At 39.0% G+C, this 17,985-nt stretch overlaps 3 protein-coding genes across 3 annotated transcripts; 1 reads left to right on the top strand and 2 right to left on the bottom strand.

The window, feature by feature from the left end:
• Positions 1–1,510: 1,510 nt before the first annotated feature.
• On the top strand, positions 1,511–7,856 carry LOC136782505 (uncharacterized). Its single transcript, XM_066741979.1, has 2 exons — positions 1,511–1,770; positions 5,393–7,856. The coding sequence occupies exons 1-2, from the start codon at positions 1,708–1,710 to the stop codon at positions 5,894–5,896; spliced, it is 567 nt and encodes a 188-aa protein (XP_066598076.1). The 5' UTR covers positions 1,511–1,707; the 3' UTR covers positions 5,897–7,856.
• On the bottom strand, positions 5,979–15,894 carry LOC136782501 (AP-2 complex subunit alpha-like). Its single transcript, XM_066741965.1, has 9 exons — positions 15,760–15,894; positions 14,942–15,030; positions 14,288–14,499; positions 14,026–14,219; positions 13,719–13,950; positions 11,960–13,646; positions 11,746–11,890; positions 11,465–11,672; positions 5,979–11,377 (listed from the first exon to the last, which is right to left on the bottom strand). Exons 2-9 carry the CDS (start codon positions 15,003–15,005, stop codon positions 11,300–11,302), a joined length of 2,820 nt encoding a protein of 939 aa, XP_066598062.1. The 5' UTR covers positions 15,006–15,030; positions 15,760–15,894; the 3' UTR covers positions 5,979–11,299.
• A 367-nt stretch (positions 15,895–16,261) lies between these two features.
• LOC136778218 (thyroid transcription factor 1-associated protein 26 homolog) lies at positions 16,262–17,768 on the bottom strand. Its single transcript, XM_066734871.1, has 3 exons — positions 17,490–17,768; positions 17,299–17,428; positions 16,262–17,229 (listed from the first exon to the last, which is right to left on the bottom strand). The coding sequence occupies exons 1-3, from the start codon at positions 17,545–17,547 to the stop codon at positions 16,983–16,985; spliced, it is 435 nt and encodes a 144-aa protein (XP_066590968.1). The 5' UTR covers positions 17,548–17,768; the 3' UTR covers positions 16,262–16,982.
• Between the last annotated feature and the right edge of the window lie 217 nt (positions 17,769–17,985).

The following is a 17,985-nucleotide window of genomic DNA, read 5'->3' as shown; positions in this document are numbered from 1 at the left end:
ATCAACGTGAATCTGGCTACTCGTCTGCCGAGATCGATCCACGCGCAGAAGCGGTAAAACGTCGAACCAGTCAGAGTCGCGCGCGCATGTCCGCAAATTAAACTCGCTTGATCCGCGCGCGAGAACGCCGACTGCCGAGAGCCGAGAGCTGCTAATTTCATTTCACTCCAGCAGCGTTACGCGCGCTGCAACGTGACGAACGGTGACCCTCCTCGGAGAAAGTCCTGCGAGAGCTCCGTTTTCTTCATTCCAACCTTTCATACTCGCATTTTCCAGCTTCCATTCTATTCTTTATTAAAAAGAAAAATTCTAGATTCTTATCAATGCAAATTTTTATTCTGCTATTCATAGATTAATCGTAGGTTTGTTGTTATAGCTCTTAATAGAGAGAAAGAGAGAGAGAGAGAGAGGGGGGGAGAAAGATCAGCACCCATGTATTATTGAAAACATTAAAATGCATTTGTATAAATAACAGAGAGACCTTTGAATTAATCGAGCTGTTTAAGCGCTTTTAAAATTCATCAAACATATATATACACACTTTGCTCGCTTATATGATCTTGTTGATCTTTGGAGTGAGCAGATGTATCAAAGATGACGACCCTTAAAAGTCCACTTCAGACTTTTTTTGGTACATTAATTACCAGTTTTTTTCCATTCATTAAAAAGACGTTGAAGATGGAATATTACATGGAAGTACTTTCAAGGTTATTTATCTCTTTGTACAAGTGAAAATAAAGTTCTTTGAAAATGATCTAAAAATTGCTGTCGAATATCGAGTATTACGGCTGATTCGTGCTCATGTAGAACAAGTAAAATTAGAGGATTCCGATACAAGTGAACGTGAAATTGGATGAAATCGAACGATCTTATTAGCGGCGAGCTGCTCTGCTGGGCAACTGGCAAAGTTGTGAGCGTCGATCCTTCCTACCCGCTGGTTTTCGTGAGCAGAGTAACCAATCCCGTGTCACGAATGCCGGCTGTCGCGTGGCCCAACTTGGGAGCACCTGTCTCGCAGAAGTATCCACGATCGGAGAGGAGAGTGGCTCGCGATGGAGGTGGAGAACCAAAACTCTGTCAGCTGCTGCAGCAGCTGAATACTATTGTAAATCCCAAAGTCCATTGTGAGCATTCTGAAAAACAATAAAATTATCCAACGGCTGTAACTCTTTTTAGCCGAACGAAAATTAAAATATTAAAAACATAGAATTCCGCATCAGTGCCGTGGATCGAGTTCGATGGAATTCTCGTAAACTTGCATTCTCTTGTCGCGCGAGTGTGTTTATTATATACATAGTTCTATAGAGATACACCCGTGAGCTCCCAGTGTTTTGATCCGACATATGTATTAGCTTGAGATAGGGGCTGACTCCCGAGTCACGTGACCGAACGCGTGCTGGACGATCCACCATCCAGCTGCACGATGGGGTTAGGGCCGTTAGGGGCTCGCCACTGCGAGACGCGAGTCTGCGAGAGCTTCAATGCACGTTGAACCGTCGTCGGAGCAACTGCTATCCGCGCCAGTGCACCTACTCTAACCTTTAAACTTTTTAGCTCTTCTTAGAAAAACAAACAAACAAACCCTCGCGTTAACTCAGCTGCACCTTAACCGGAGATCGTCGTATAAACAAAGAAATGGAATTTTTGTAAAATTGGTTCCAGTGATAAAAGTACACGTTATTCTTTGAGGATTTCTGATCTATCAAGATGCTGCGCTGGAATTTCCTACTCTTCGTCATCCTATTCTGTGGACTGACGATTCTCGTCGAGGTACGTAGCACTTAAAGAGAGATTGCTCCTTTGCCCTCCGACGAGTCGCGTTGAACGGGTTCAAAGTCACCCTACTCGTGAGAACGAAGGAATTCACTCATTGTTGCGTTTTCCAACTACCGGCGAATCACCCACGCAGATACCGTCTACATCCGTGAATACATATTCCCAACCAGTGCAATCTTCCCAAACAATACTCATCGAGGATCAAAGATAGTCACAGTTTTATACAAAAATTAGCTTTACATTTTGTTTCGAATAAAATCACAGTTTTTTCAGAATAAACGAGGTTTAATTTACACGAGTGTCGGGCTTGCATCGATATAATCGGTTGATAGGATTTCCCGTGGAGTGTAAAATTAATTATCTATAATAATTAATTAAGAGTCGATGATGCACTGGTAAAGAGCGCGCGTTGCAAAGGGAAGCCAGGTTGAACGAACGGGATACAAAAAGCTCGTATATGAAGAGTGCATGGCGATTGGTGTATTCGCAAATGACAAACGCACACACCTACGCACGTGAGTAATTTAAATTCAGTTTACCGTGGCAGCGCGTACTTTACGAGGCTTATTAGCATGCCATGGGAAGCCGGGGCCTCTAGTTCCGTTCTCGACTCGAATTTTTCGAGCCCCGCCAAGGACCTGGAAGCCGCTAACGAGCACCGACTGCACTTATTCGTTAGTCGTAGACTCGCTCCCCCCTACCCCCTCCCCACTCGCTCTCACGCTGGCCGACCCCTTCGTTACCTCGTAATCGACTTACGTTGCCCGAATGCAGTTTCTCTGCAACAAATTTTTTCCACTCTTTCCCTTGTGGAAAGAAAATTTCCAGCGAAGATATAAAGAAATCTTTCATCCTTCCATGCAATACAACGGCTGCGTGCCACAGTTTTGCTGTCTATAAAGCAGCGAATGTTTTTCTATGCGCCGGAGAGATTGAATAAAAAGCGTGTGGAGTGCCAGGCTGCTCAACGACTCCCGAACGCGGCCGGTATATTTATGTTTTGGCCGAGAACCTTCATGTAGGTCAGGCCGCGCGTAAAACTGAAAAAGTAAAGCAAATAGTCCCGTTGAACGAAGCATCCCACGAATTCGGTATAAAACTTTCATAATTCTCGCTCGTGCCTCATTTTTCACCCTTGTTTTCTACACTCTTTGAAATAATGCTCGAAGAGTCTCTGTGAGTTTTCGAGCCGCGCCGAGGATCTTTGTTGCGCAATGTTTTGATTTATAGTCGTGGAAATTGGTAGGGTCTTCGATACAAGGAGGAATTGGGCCGGAAGGCAGAGAAGGGTATTGGGCGTGGGCGGTGGGAACAATGAAGTTGCTCGATAAAGATCGAGAAGGCAGCTGCTCGTCGCTTATTTCAGCCCGAGGGTGGCTTTTCGAAAAAACAGGCCCGAGTTCTTCGGGCCGAACGCAACTTGGCGTGACCCGACGCTCGCCAATGTCCGACTGCGTTTCCCTTTTAGTCCCCCCTCCACCCCCTATGCATCCTGCCCAAAGACACGTGCGACAACACGCGACCATTTGAGACCCCGAAAACCACTTTCCAATGCACGCGATTCTTCCAAATTAACTGGAAAAAAAACCTCCTGACCCAATTGCAATTCCCCCCCCCCCCCTCTCTCTCTCTCTCTCTCTCCTCTCGCATTCTTCGTATTTTCCATATCGAGTCAATTGCTATTTCCGGCAACTCTATTTCGGCTTCATCGCGTTACATTATTCTCAGTACCGACCTGATTCTTCGATAAAACTCATCGAACCAAAATTTGATGTCCTCCGGGGCTTCTGTTGCTGGCTCTCTTCTAGATCGGAGAGAGAATCGTGGAGAGTGATTGTTCGTTAAACAATGAAAGGCAGTTCGAACGCACAAAACCGAGAACGCCTCGTCAATTACGGTTTCCGGTTTCCTCGTCCCGCCGGAAGTTCCTATTCACGTGTCTGTCGCCAGCTAATAGGTCATCGTTTCTATATCGATTAATTTCCGTAGTTTCTTTGGATCCTCGCTAAATATTGCCTCTCAGCCTTTTCTCCCTCATCGATCTTCCAGTGGTTGGATTAGGATTCATCGAAGAAGGGAGAAAGGAGGGGGGGGGGGGGGGATACGAGAATAACCGCTGGATAGCTGTGACATTTTTCAGTGGATTTATAAGCATCTTGGCTGGTGGTATGAGAAAGAGAAGAGTGCATGTCGGTCGTGAGTTAAATATTTCAAACGTTCCAGCAAAGCTCCTCGTCAAATCCATCCTCAGACGTCTTTGCAAACCTGACCTATTTCCTGCTTAATCAAATTATTATCGCGGTTGAGAATATTCACGACGCGCTGCGCTTCTGCAGCGATGTAAAACGTTAAATTTTACACCTTTCTCTCTCCCTCCATTATACAGTTGAAAACATTCCTCGCGCTCACTGTCCGAACGTTTTACGAGTTGGGGGGGGGGAGGGGAGGGGGGGGGGGGCTCGCCGGAAAACGATCGGAAATTGCTGAAAGCTAGTTTCCGAGCACCGTGGGTAATTCTAGCAGGCTCGATCGCGCACGAAGGAACAAAACTCTCTCGATCCTTCTCCCAGTTTAGCCTCGCGAAACTTTTTGTCCTCCCGAGGGAATCGCCGTAAGCAAATTATTTTTCGGCCGAGCGAGGAAAAGCAAGCCAATTATTTTAATGCGGCGAATCCTCGAGTCTCTCGAGCCATGAAAATTTACAGGCGAGTCGCGAGCGTCAAACCGATGTATCGAATCCTGCGAGGGGAGAACGTGGGCTATTTTTAACCCCTAACCGAGTTTGCCTAATCGACAGAGTGTATCTTGGCTAGCGGCGGATCGTCTTACAGACTGAAATGACAGAAGCGATTAATTTCATCACGGACGTTCTTCGATCGATGAAGCTTCACGGCCGTGGCGGTTTTACAGGGCAAACGGGATAAATGGCGCTCGAGGTGAAAAAGGAAGGTGAGAGTGTGGATTTGGATGGGTGAGGAGGAGGGGGGAGGGAGGCGCTGGGAAGAGAAGAGGCCCGGTGTTCGCGTCGTTTGCGATTCACCTGACGCTTCGGCCGGCTGAGCCGAGTTCGGTCGACTCGAGAGAGCGTTCGTTCGAGTGGTGGTGACCACTGGCGCGTGCCGCTACCAGCTGCCACCAGCTGCCGCTCTTAATTGTATCGCTCCCATCGAGACTTTCTCATCCTCCGTGCGATCGAGCCTGAAATTACCCTCGTTCGCTACGATCCCCCCTCAGAAAACCCTGGGAAACCTAGGAAGTTCTTCTATCCAATTTCGGTTGGCGGAAAATAATCGTTTTTACATCTGTGATAAAAAATGAAAACATTGGTAATTATAATGAATAATTACAGTTGTATATAGCGGAACGTTGGATCAATTTGCTTCGGATAAATATTATTGATAAGGCTGAAGAAGGAATATATAGAGTGGGGGGGAGTAGGGTGCAAGGTGTTTGCAGTCAGGTGCAGGACTCACCCCTCGAGCACCTGTTACTCGACCGTTGCGCTTCTTCAAATTGAGAATAGAAAATCGTGCGAACCGTGCATGCGTCCTTGGTTGTTTCTCCAACGGAAATACAAACTTGTCGAGCTGAGGGTCTCTCCTACTTTATGTTTCAGCTTGCCAGTGGGAGGCCACACATCAGGCATCATAGGGGAGGGTCGCACTGCAGCAGGTGCAGTCCTGGTTCAGGGGCCGTAGTTCCTTGCACCCGTGGACGCGACACTCGCTGCTCCGAGTGCTCACCCGGTACCTACAGCCCGCACCACAGCACTCAACCCTGCTGGATATGCTCCCGTTGTGGTCCAGGACTCTACGAGGCTCATCCTTGCACCACCCTCACCGACACCGTCTGCGACTCCTGCCACCGCCACGCACCGGAGAATCCTGATTACCGCAGCAAGTGCCACGGCAGAGGCAGCTTCTTCCTGGCCCCCGAAGACGCCCTCAACACCGGCGAGGAAAGCTCTCTGGTCAACGAGTACCCGGAGAACTCCAGGGACCTCCGGAAAAAGGAAGAGGAGGACGAGATCCTGCGGCAGGATGCTCAGGCGGAAATGAAAGACGGCAGGAATTCTCTCGGTGACGTCAGCGAGGAGGCTGACTCCGTTGAAAAACTATGAATTTTCTGCAAGACTGCATTGACACAGAATATTCTTTGATAAGTCAGCTGGTTTTAATTTCCTTAATTAAACGCCATGCTCTTAATTACGAGCCGTTGGAGTGACAGAGAAGGTCGCTGGGGATGGAAATTCAGATATACGATTGTGGTATAGCTGGGTGACAAGGGTGGTCCTTGTGGAAAGGCTGATAAGAGATCAGGATTCTTGCTTAACATTCGCTAGTCAATTAATTGTAAGCAGAGGGTTGGGGTAGATTGAACGAGGCTGCGTGAGACATTTTTATACATTTTATTTGATACATTATAATTACGTTCGGGCCGTCCGTGTAATATCAGTATAACGTGCTGCATAGTGGCATCTTCGGCCGCCTTTGACTCAAACACTCCTCCATGCACTACAAAGGCAAACGGTTCTCTAGTACTTCTTTGTTCCTCCCCCCCTCAGAACCACGCTCTCTACTAATTAGATATTTTCTCTCTACCGATAATCCTATATTTTAACATTTCAACGCACACTCGACACTTGATTCGTCCTCTTACACATTATAATTATCCACGAATTAATCAACACACTGGACTGCAATGCGCTCACATTCATGTTTGTATACTATATCGATACGTTATAAGAATCTGTGTTCTATTTTTATTAGAATTAATATTGTTGTTTAATATAATACAGTATATATGTATAGACACAATAGCAACGTTTAACAGGCTCTCTACATCTACCATTGGAACGGGACCATCTCGTTGTGAGATTCGCTTTCACTACAACTGACGAATTGCTTGAAATCTTAACAAGTGCTTAAATTAAAGAAGAGAGCTAGGTTGCGGCGACGCGGCCCTCTTACTCAAGATATTTTCCATGGATTTTATGGAAGCTCGCATAAGTAGTACTCGAATAAATCAGTCGACAGAATTTATCGTCATAATTATATATATCTCTCTTATCATTTATGTGCTACGTTTCTTCCGTGTGCTTTAAACCCCTATATCGATACAGGTATCACTATAGTATTCTACCTATAGCCAAAGTGTAATCGCCGAACCATCTCATTTTCTATTTTGCATATTTCACTGCTTCTTTGTATAGACTCTATTCCAGTTTGGAAATACATATTGTCGTATCCCGAAGGATCGCACGCGCAATACTTTTGGGATGTGCGAGAAAGGCCTTATGATCGACTTACATAATTTACATTTTCACTTTACCTTATACAGATCATTATCATTATTTATATACTTTGGTTCAGTTTTTTTTTTCTTGAGGTAAAAATACAACTTACCTCGATAGTGACATGTCTGAAGGATATGAAAATCTGTTCGTATTAAACTGGTTTATCGCTTTTTTAATTCGGAAAGTCGACGCATACTCCGTAAGCCAGATTTATCATTTACTTTCAATGTTCTCCAAGTGCACAACTACAAACGCCGCACTTTTGTCATTAACGTGTATATATAATATAGATTTTTGTATAGTATACAGTGTTACACTTTAAAGTTTATTCTTAATCTTAAATAATTCTAACGACGACACTTTTAACAGTTAATTCTCACAAGAAGGGGTAATTACTGTTGACACTTAAGTATGTCTTTTAAAGATTTTTCTTATAGTAATTCAATTTACGTTTAGCCATATCAGGTCCAAAAGATCTCTCTTGTTGACTCGAGAATTCCTGTAACGGAACTTAACACTTAGGTGCGAATAGATTAGTGTGCCTATTTGTTCCCAATAGTAATTAATGTTGTACCTAAGTAAATTAATAAAGTGATATATAGTATGTACATGTATAGTTGATGAAAAAGAAAATTCACATTGGCATGAACTAGATCAATACAAGAGATATGGTAGACTTTAATCATACATTTTACATTAGTTTATCTATAATATACGACTTAACTTTAAGAGTAATATTTCATGTACATGCCATTACATGATAAATAATAAGATTAAAATATTATTCATTGTCTTTTATAGTTGATCCTTCCTCGAAAATAGGAACATTTACGTTAATGTATAGAAATAAACAAAGTGAATTGAATCTCGCATGCACATCGCGATAAAGATTTATTGGAAAAATACTTACTAATGAAACGTATGGTAAAAATAAGTCAAAAAACGAGATGAACCAACACAGACACATTTTTTTTACGAGAGATATTATATTGTTTAATAATATAAATCAATAGTGTCTTACAAACATACATGTACATAAACCTAAACAATATAAAATAATTCAATATTACACAGAAGGAACTCGCACGATTCATTCTGATAGAAGCATGCTAGCTTAGTTTTGCTGTTGCATATGGTTGGAAGAGAATAATATAATCAGTGAGAGTTTAATGTTAGTGGAGTACTGTCTCGATACGAATATTATTGGCTTTGCTGGAAAAGACCATAAATCAGAATGACAATTTGAATATTCGTTACACCATATGCATACTAATTCCAACTGCTCTACGTGCTTATTTATAGATAATCCATTATCGAATATTTGGACCAATCTATTCGTAGCGAGCTCCAATACCACTTCGCATAGAGATGAAATGTAGAAACTTCATTTGCACAGTGCACGCATAAATATTTATCAAATTATTCATTAACAAAGTTAAATAAATTTTACTTCCATCATTTACAGTTACAATACAAAAATTAATGCTCAAACTTCAATGGACAGACTGACTTAATGTATAAAAAAAATAAATATAAAACATAACACATTCGTCTGCACGAATTGCAGTGACTGCCGAAATTTTTTCTGAATGAAAGACTCATATTGTATATATTATAACGTTTATAATTTTTCTTACACAATTTTCGTTTAAATCCGATTTCCTACATTAGATCTGTACACGAAACAAGAGAAAATGGAGAATGAAGTTGACTTACGGAAAAGAAAAAGATATTAAAGGGGGTTTTGAAATAAAATCGGGTGATACAATGAACATTAATTTTCACGCTACTGCCATCCATTCAAAGCCAAGAATCCAGAATGAGTTACATCTCATGGAAATTTACGTCTCGTATAATAAAATTTTTCAAAACAACTATACTCGAATGTATAGTTCAAGCATTGTTTATTATTGTTCTTTTGGTGACTTCTCGTCATGAGGTATACAAATCTCATGGCAATCCATCATCGTGGATTCTTAATTTAATAACGGCATAATATATAGTCCTTTAACAATCGTGCATTGCCACACGCTATTTGCAATCATAAGCATTATAATATATATATATATATATATATATATATATATATATATATATTATACGCGTTGATCATAATTTCAATAGCTCGAACACTGATCTGTAACGCATGACCAATGCGACACTTACAATTTTGTACAGAACATACGTGTACATGCGTTTCGAGCAAATAATATATATATATTTATATATATTAGATTTATATTCAATTAAAAAATTATTAAATTTCACTAAAGAGTCTCACAAATACATGACTGATGAGGACTCGCGAATGTAAAATCAAGTCTGGTGAGATTCCAATTGATTATGAATTGTCCAAGTGAATGGATATACAAAAAAACAGGTTTACATATATATGACAGTAGATTAAATAATAAGTTAGATCGAACGAATACAAAACGCTTTCAATTTTTTTTTTTTCATAAAATATAGATTATTTACAACCACATAAGCGAAGCTCAACATCAGCTCAAATTTCACGTGCATATTTTTTTATTAGTTCCATATTGATTTAATCTGTGGCATTTCTAAGGTTCATCGGTTTATCAACATCAATGAGTATCCTCGACCTTGGCAGATCGTTATTATATAAGATAATCTATTAGGCAGGAGAGAGGAGAGGACGCAAACGTGGTAAAAGGGGGGATGAGGAGGAGTAAAGATAGGAGCAGGAAAAAAAGCAAAAATTGAAGTTTATACTACACGAACTACGTACGAACATGTACATCTCATTTAATTATAAGGGTAAAATATAAAGACGAGAAAAAAAAATTAGCACAAACAGATTTGAGCCCTTTCAGCTGAAAGCAATGCAACCTGTCTCTTGAGAAGTAATTGTACAGTCGCTTTGACATAATTGGAACACTTATATACAATTGAATAGAGCGATATGATTTAAGTGAGCGTTCGTCTGCATTTGCAAAGTAATGTACTAACTTGTTGCTTACACAGCTGCTCTTTCAAACATTACTCTAAAATAAAATTATTCAGAATCTTTAACATAGTACTCGTAAATATTACCTGTACAGGCTATTATGCTACTGATACTGAAATATACATCTCACACAAAACTTGTTACAGATAGCTTTACATTAACAGAGAATCGAAACAATCTAATAAATAATATTTATTAATTTACTCAGACATGTAAATATGGCCCTAAAATATCTCCAGATGTTATATTTATATATTATGTATATATGTATATATATATATATGTATTATATATTACCTTTCATTCGATTCATATATATGGCTAGTAATTTCCCAGCCATGGATTTATCCATATAAAATGGAAATGGATATTATTTGGAAAAAAATAAGGGAGATGGGAAAGAAGTTTATACGCTATTATTGGAAAGAACCTAAGAACTTTGAGCGCGATTATATGCATATAAACCGAAACACTTAAAGTAAATAATTCATATTTTACAATTACAATCATCCTGCCAAAATTGTCATAAATCTCGCAGCAATTTCGAAATATAATCGGAATGAAATTATTTTGCTAAACTGCGAGAAAAAATGAAAAAGCACAGGCAAGAAGAGGTTGTGGAACGAGGATTGCATCGACTCAAGTATCATTAAAACTTAAAAAGATTACTATTTTACACAAGGAAGATAATGGTTCAAAGCATTCTAGTTTGTGGTAGTCATACATACAGCTATAATTTGCAGTGAAGTTTTCTGCTGAAAGGTAGCCAACAATTTTGCTATTCGAGACCGATATATAAGTGTGTGAGCTATGATTTTTATATTCCTCGACTCGACTGTGCTTCGTATAGTACAAATATCGTTGGTGATTACTTCAATTCAAGGTGACTAATATCATTAATAAAAAGTCAATATCTCATTACCTTTAATTACGAACTAATACTGTCCAGCGAAGCCAATCAAAGTTGCTTTATTTTTCATTTCCATTGTTTCTCGAGTGTTCAGAGAGCATTGCCTTCTTCAGAAACCGTGCGCAGTAGTTGAGTGACTTATGTTAGAAGCCAGCAAAGCGCTCTTACTAGTATATACGATCATTCTTAAAGCACTGTGAGTGTAACTTTGAATACCATGCATGCTTTTTTCGATAAATTTTCTCAAGTGCAAGGTGAGATCGTTGCACAACAATATTATACTTTTGTCCATTCCTTACAACGTGCCCACTCAATCTAAGACTGGCTGAACACCTTGCTAGGCCGTCTAAAATTGATCAACTAGCAAGTCACAAATTTCTATTGACATTGACTCTTTACTGGATCGTACAGTAAGTCTAAACATCTGTAACAAAATTATATATCTTTAATAAAAAGAAATTTAATGTATTAATGAAATTAAATAATCGATGCTAAATCTGGAGAAGCTTACCTGTGCTTGTTTATTAGGTTCCAGACGCAGTAAACATCCTACTTGTTGTGCCCGCATATGGACAATACCAGCGCACACAAAATTATCAGGATTGGGATCTATGCCGTCCAATAGCTGCATCCCAAACCCTTGCAATTTCGATCGTACTTGAGTCAAATCCATCGGCTGTTGGGCTTTGAAAATTTTTTGTGAGCGCTGCTGATTTGCACTGTAAGAGCAAAATTAACAATAATATAATATTAACTCAACATATTTCATCCCAATTTTAATGCACAACTTACCATCCCAGATTCTTCCATCTAGCGAAGAATGATTCCCCATTCATTTCGGTTGGCTCAAAGAACTTATTAATAGTTAATGGTAACTTCATAGCAATTTTCTGGGGTATATTGTTGTAAATGAAGGAGATCATCATACTTGGCGCATCTATAAAGTAAAATTTCTTTAATTACGTATAACAGTGCAACATAATAAGGCGAAGGTTCTTTCACGTACCGCTGTAATCATCGATACACTCAGCATTGATCATTTGTTGAATCTGAGCACCAGCTTCTAGTACTGGATCCACGGGCTTGACTTGGACAGCCAGTTTTGCTTGATTTTCATCGGACCAGGATAGTTGAGGCATAAAACTGTGAAGCGCATATTGTGTCTTGTTGCCGTAGAAAAGGCCGATTCTCCCAAGATTCTGTCTAAACTCAGATTTTACACCGATCTGGATGAGATCATTTTCGAACAGCACTCCGTTGTTCTTACAAACGAATTTCTTGGGGTTATAAGTGTTTTGGGCACCATTCGTTACGCCAGTTTTATTCGGCATATTATAAATATCGCCGAGAACATCGAGCAGAACCCCAGTGTTGCTTGCAGGCTGAGAAGACGGTGGAGTCGAGAGGCCTAGTAAATCGGCGGACGTATTGTTGACCGCAGCAATCGCGGTTGCTGAAGGAGCTTCCGCGTGATGATTCGTGTTCGCTGCTGGACTCTTGCTCTCTCTAATCTCATTCTCGGGCACGCGACCCGGTTTCTTTTTCTTCAATACAGCCAGAATTGAGGATTCTCGTTCGGGGAAAGCTGGCATCTCTTCCAGTACTGTTGCCAAAACGTCGGTAGATGCAATGATACTCAATTGAAGGTACTCGGAGGCTCGCTGCTGCAATTCTGCATCAGCACTACGTAAATTACTATGTTGCCTAAAAACATCTTGAATCTGGCTACGAATCTCAGGGAAAAGATTAACGAATTTGATGTACGTCGAAAGTAACAATGCTCTAGTCATAGGTGAGCATAAATGATATTTGGAATGTAGCAATTGGAATTGAACAGCTGGAGAGGATCTTTGATCACCTGCTATTAAATTTCCAAATTCACCGAGTATGTAGCCACCGACCTTGACCATGTTTTCATGACACGCTGGTGCTTGTAGTGCTTCGAACACCGTCTTCGCCGCATAACCTTGCACGTCGTCCCGATTTATAACGATTTGTATGACTCTGTACCAAACCTCCTCCGAAACGTAATCTCCAGCTATCCTTATCAAGTTCAGTATCACGTCAACGTACCAGGTATAGTCGGTGGCATATTTCTCTGCTAATATCGCAACCTTTAAAACCATTTCTTCTCTAATTGAATAATCTGCAGTTTCGAGGTAGTTTAACATCTCTTGCACAATTTCCTCGGCATTACTCTTATCGCACATGGCATACAATAAATCTACTGCCTGTTGTCTTACAGACACATCCTTTTCCATTTTCATGGACAGTATGACCACTTCTTGATGTTTTTTCACGGCTTCGTGCGAGAATTCAGAGGTCGCCAAATGACACATGGACTCTAGTGCCAAGTAACGTAAATTAGTTTCTCGATTTGAGAGAAATTGTCCGAGTTGATGACAAGCTCGAACCAATAAGTTTGGCTCGCTATCGTTGTGAATTATTAAACTGATGGCCTCGAACAATACGGCATTCTTTGCATTGGAATGCTGAACCTTCTTCGACTTTGGCGGCTCTTGGGCTTTGTTTAGTATGGTTTCTAAGCATTCGTTTAACCTGCCTCTCACTCCGGGATCTTCGGCTGGTGGCGTATAATTTTGCAACAAACGTAGTAGCTTTACTGAAAGCCATGGTGCCGGCACGAAATAATAAGTATAATCCTGCAAGTCTGTGTAGCTAGATGTTACAATCTATGTAAGAAAGAAACCAAAATTATATTTTATTACTTCATTCACTCTATTATGAAGAGTGATGGGACTTACTCTGCTCAATCGGGATACCGCAAGACTAACGCAACCTCTGTATTCATCAGGATTCCTTTTTACGAGAGCATCTATTAATGATGCAGCCGCAGTAACCACCCCGAGATGTTGGTCGTTCAGAAGGTGAACTATACGCGATGTCCATTCTCCACCAGGTACAACATCTGGAGCAGTACGTAACAACCTCAGAAGACATAATGCGGCGCTTTGCTTAACCACATCCATTGTATCCCTAAAATATAATTTATTTCTTTAGAACGGATTTCTTGTAATTTCTCCATTTTCTTTATTTGCGTAGGAAATTTACCCCGATACGAGCAGCTTCGGAATCTCATTTCCAAAGGCCTCTGCCATTTCTTTACTACCAATGTTTGCAATACATTGTAAAGCAAGATTGACATGAATTGGATTTCGTGACGCCAAATCATTTTTTATACTTTGAATTATAAGCTTAATGAGATCACTGTTGGTATTTACTAGCACAGATATGAAAAGATAACCCTACAAAAATAATTATTGTTTTATTCTTCATTCTTTTAGTTAATCAAAAGTATTTTAGAAAGTCTTACAATTTGTTTCTCTGAGTATTTATTTGATGACAGCAAATTAACTGCTTCCATGTGACCAAAATCAATATCATGACCCAGTAGAAAAATAAAAAGTAATTTACAAACATATTTCTTCTTCTGGTAGCCATCCAGTGTTTTATCCCCCTTAAATTTGCTGCGAATATTTGCAAGCTCTTTATTTATTCTCTTGATCTCAGCTTCTTTGCTTTTACCTGGTGAATAATAATTATATTATACAGCTTGATACAGATACTAAAGAAATAATGTGGCAACATGCCATTATACTTGACATTCAAAATTCAATATATAGATTGTAATTTAACAATTAATATCCACAACTCTCTACATATTTTTAATTTTATTTTAATTTATTCCTCAAGATTATATTGAATTTTTTTTTCTTCTGAGTTAGTATTGCATGATGCCAGTATTATGCATTGGTATTGGTAGCTATCTTCTATCAGAAAGATATGCTTCTATCTCAACTCCGCCCCCTATCTCTTTGCTCTCTAATTTAAATATTTTCAGTTAATAGTAGTTTTAACAATACACTTTTGAAAGGTGCCATATAAATATAATTAATGTTGCAAAAATTCAATTTTTTATGTAAACCAATATCAAAATACTTAAAAATTTACTCAAACTGAAACTTACAATTTCTAATATCAGAAATAAACACTGCCAGTCCACGCATGCCATCCCCTCTCACAGCCGGCATCTTGCCTTTTTTTGTTCGATATCACCTGTAAAATAAAAATCTTGTCAAGCTAAGAAACAATCCTATCATTCCATTATTCTGCTATACCCTAAGAGACATTCTTGTAGGGTAGAGAAATGAAATAAAATTTACAAGCTTATCAACGATCCAGAGTAAATTACTTTCAAGTGTTAAAACATAGTAAATCTGATGGTTTGATTAGTTTCGGAGTAAGCTCTGCTTGATCAACAGGCCCTTATCATCTAATGTCTTTTCATTGAGTTAAGCCATAGTGAAATTCGTTGTGAGTAATTCTCGCGTGAAAGGTCAAGAGGATTAGGAGGACCTTGTGTCAATCTTCCGCTGGACAGAACAAGCCGTGGTTTTTCAGTCTAAAGATTTCATCAAAGAGAAGGCACATCACTGTGATCAAAGCCGGTTCAGCGTCACAAAATTTGATATTAGGATAGTATTTTGACAGTAGCTCTATCAATACGTGTGAAAGGCCCCGTCCTACAGGAGCTTTACGACAGGAAGGGCGTAAGAAATCTTTCTAAGACCAAATGAACAGTTTCGTAAGAGAATTACAATAAAAGTGGTAGTTTTAAGAATAAGAAATTGGGAGAAAAGACAGTGGTAAGTGGTATATCGTCAGTGATCGTCGGACAGACTCTAGCCTGTCTATGGAGAAAAGAGGTCGCGAGACAAATGGAATTTATCGATGTAGAGGTTATCCACTTGACACGTGAAGTATCGGTTCGACTGAATTACGTACCGATGAAGGTGAGGGTTGTTTCCACGCACAGCTCGATCACGGAGTGCACGGTAGGCGTGAAACTATTCAGTCGGTCGAAGGAATTTTGTGGCACTCGCCATTTGCAACCGCTGACTAGCTGACGGCTGCTGCCCGTTCGCTCGGGGATCAATGCGCATGCGCCTTCAGATACCGCCAGCTAATTTATATTTCGAACATTCAGTAAACAAGTTGACCTGAATTGACCGATTGCATTCTGTCATAATAAGTATACAAAAACTGCTGTTTCCCTGATTTTAAGATTATATTCAATTGTTGATTGAAACTAATCATTTTCTGCTTATCAAAGCATAGTTTACTGCCAATTATTCTAAATATATCGAGTGCATCCGGAAATTGCGTTTGTCAAAAGATATCTTAAAGGTCATAATGTAATTTCATATTGACTCATCTATAATGCATTTGCATCTATACCAATGACCCTAATATAGTCGAGTCTTATCAATATTAAATACCTATCATGCACATTTTAATTCATACCTCTTTATTGATTATAGCCTATCTTATAAAAATACATCATAGTAGCAAGAGAAACAAAGTTTTAAATTATATTAACAGGAATCCGTATACCGACATTACAGGACAAAAAATATTTCGCATTCAACGTTCTCATTTGTTGACGGATTGTAATGTTTCTACATGTTTTTGGAAATGCCAGAAGATTATCTACTGAAGTACATTGGGCAAATTAACAAAAAATTAGAAAAAAATTGTCTAAATAATATATTAACATTATTGAAATAACAAATAAATTGCAGAATCGCCTCACGTACTTCCCTAGATAATGTTCTTGCGTCGCGAACATGAAATCTTTCTATTATTGGTTTCTCAAGCAGCATCGTCATTTCTTGAAGTATTTGCACTTTTTTGGACTTTTTAGAAACACAAGAACACTATCTAGGAAAGTACGTTGGGCGATTCTGCAATTTATTTTTTTCAATAATGTTAATATATTTATTTAGACAATTTTTATTTAATTTTTTCATTTTTTGTTAATTTGCCCAATGTACTACAGTAGATAATCTTCTGGAATTTCCAAAAACATCAATGACATTACAGTCCGCCAACAAATGAGAACACTGTATGCGAAAAATTTTTTCCTATAATGTCGATATATGGTTTCCCGTTAACCTCTCGGCCCAGATACTGTAGAATTGCTAAAAGCTGCAAAAATATCTAAATTTTTACATTTGTTGTATTTTCTCATACAGCATCTGTAATCTATCTTTCATCACTGGTTGACCCTTCTTCGTTTTCTTTGAAAGTTTCTTAAATGCTTGAATTTTCTTCTCTTTATATTTTTTTAATGCTTCATCTTTCTTTGTTTTATTTAACAGTGCTTCTTCTTTCTTTTTTCTTTTCTCTTCCTTCTTTCTTATAAATTCTTGTTTAGCTTTAAAGAAAGCATTATACTTTTGTTTTCCTTCAGGTCTAAAACAATACATTTGCAAATAATTTGGTTTAAATTGAATTAAATATCACTAATGATAATATTCTCACTGTCTTGTTCTATCTTTGCTGGATTTTAAATTAACTGTAGAAGGGGGTAAAGATCCTGGTTGACTTTTTTGCATATCATTTGCTAACTCTTTTATAGCTGCTTTTTTTCTTTTCTCTTTCCATTGTTCAACTGTAGGAAAATATAATAAAATTTAATATTCAATGCTAGTTTATAGGTACTTATAACATACCTTTGAAACGGTTACTATATTTTTTTAACCTATACGCCTTCTTATCTAGGGTTGCCATTCGTCCTCTATTCCCTGGATACTGTCCTTTTTTATTAACTTTACGGGGATGTCCCGGAGGATTTTTAAATTTATCTGAGATTATCAAATCGTCCGAAAAAGTTACTTTTTCCTAATTCGCTATTACGCGTAAAAGACTGATCAACAAATATTGTTAGAAATCGGAGATGTGTTATGTCAAAGTCGTGAGTGCATTACTGAGCAGCAGTAGCACTCAAGCAGCACTCGCACGCTTCGTTTTTTCGGAACAGTTCCTAAATGCATCGAAAAATTAGGGAAAGCCATACCTGTAGTGACCTGTAGTAGTGTGACCAATAGTATGTACAGTCAGAAAAATAATGCTAGCAACTTAAGAAATTGGAGTTAAAAAAGCAGTTTTCGCACCAGATAAACAGCAGTTATACTTGAAAATTAGTCATCTTGAAATAATTACTCCAAC

This window comes from Prorops nasuta, unplaced genomic scaffold (genome assembly GCF_024137725.1).
Source record: "Prorops nasuta isolate Cenicafe-Biocafe unplaced genomic scaffold, Cenicafe_Pnas_1.2 PNAS00002, whole genome shotgun sequence".
Taxonomy (NCBI): Eukaryota; Metazoa; Arthropoda; class Insecta; order Hymenoptera; family Bethylidae; genus Prorops; species Prorops nasuta.
The sequence above is the reverse complement of the archived record's forward strand: the minus strand, read 5'-3'. Positions and strand labels throughout refer to the sequence as shown.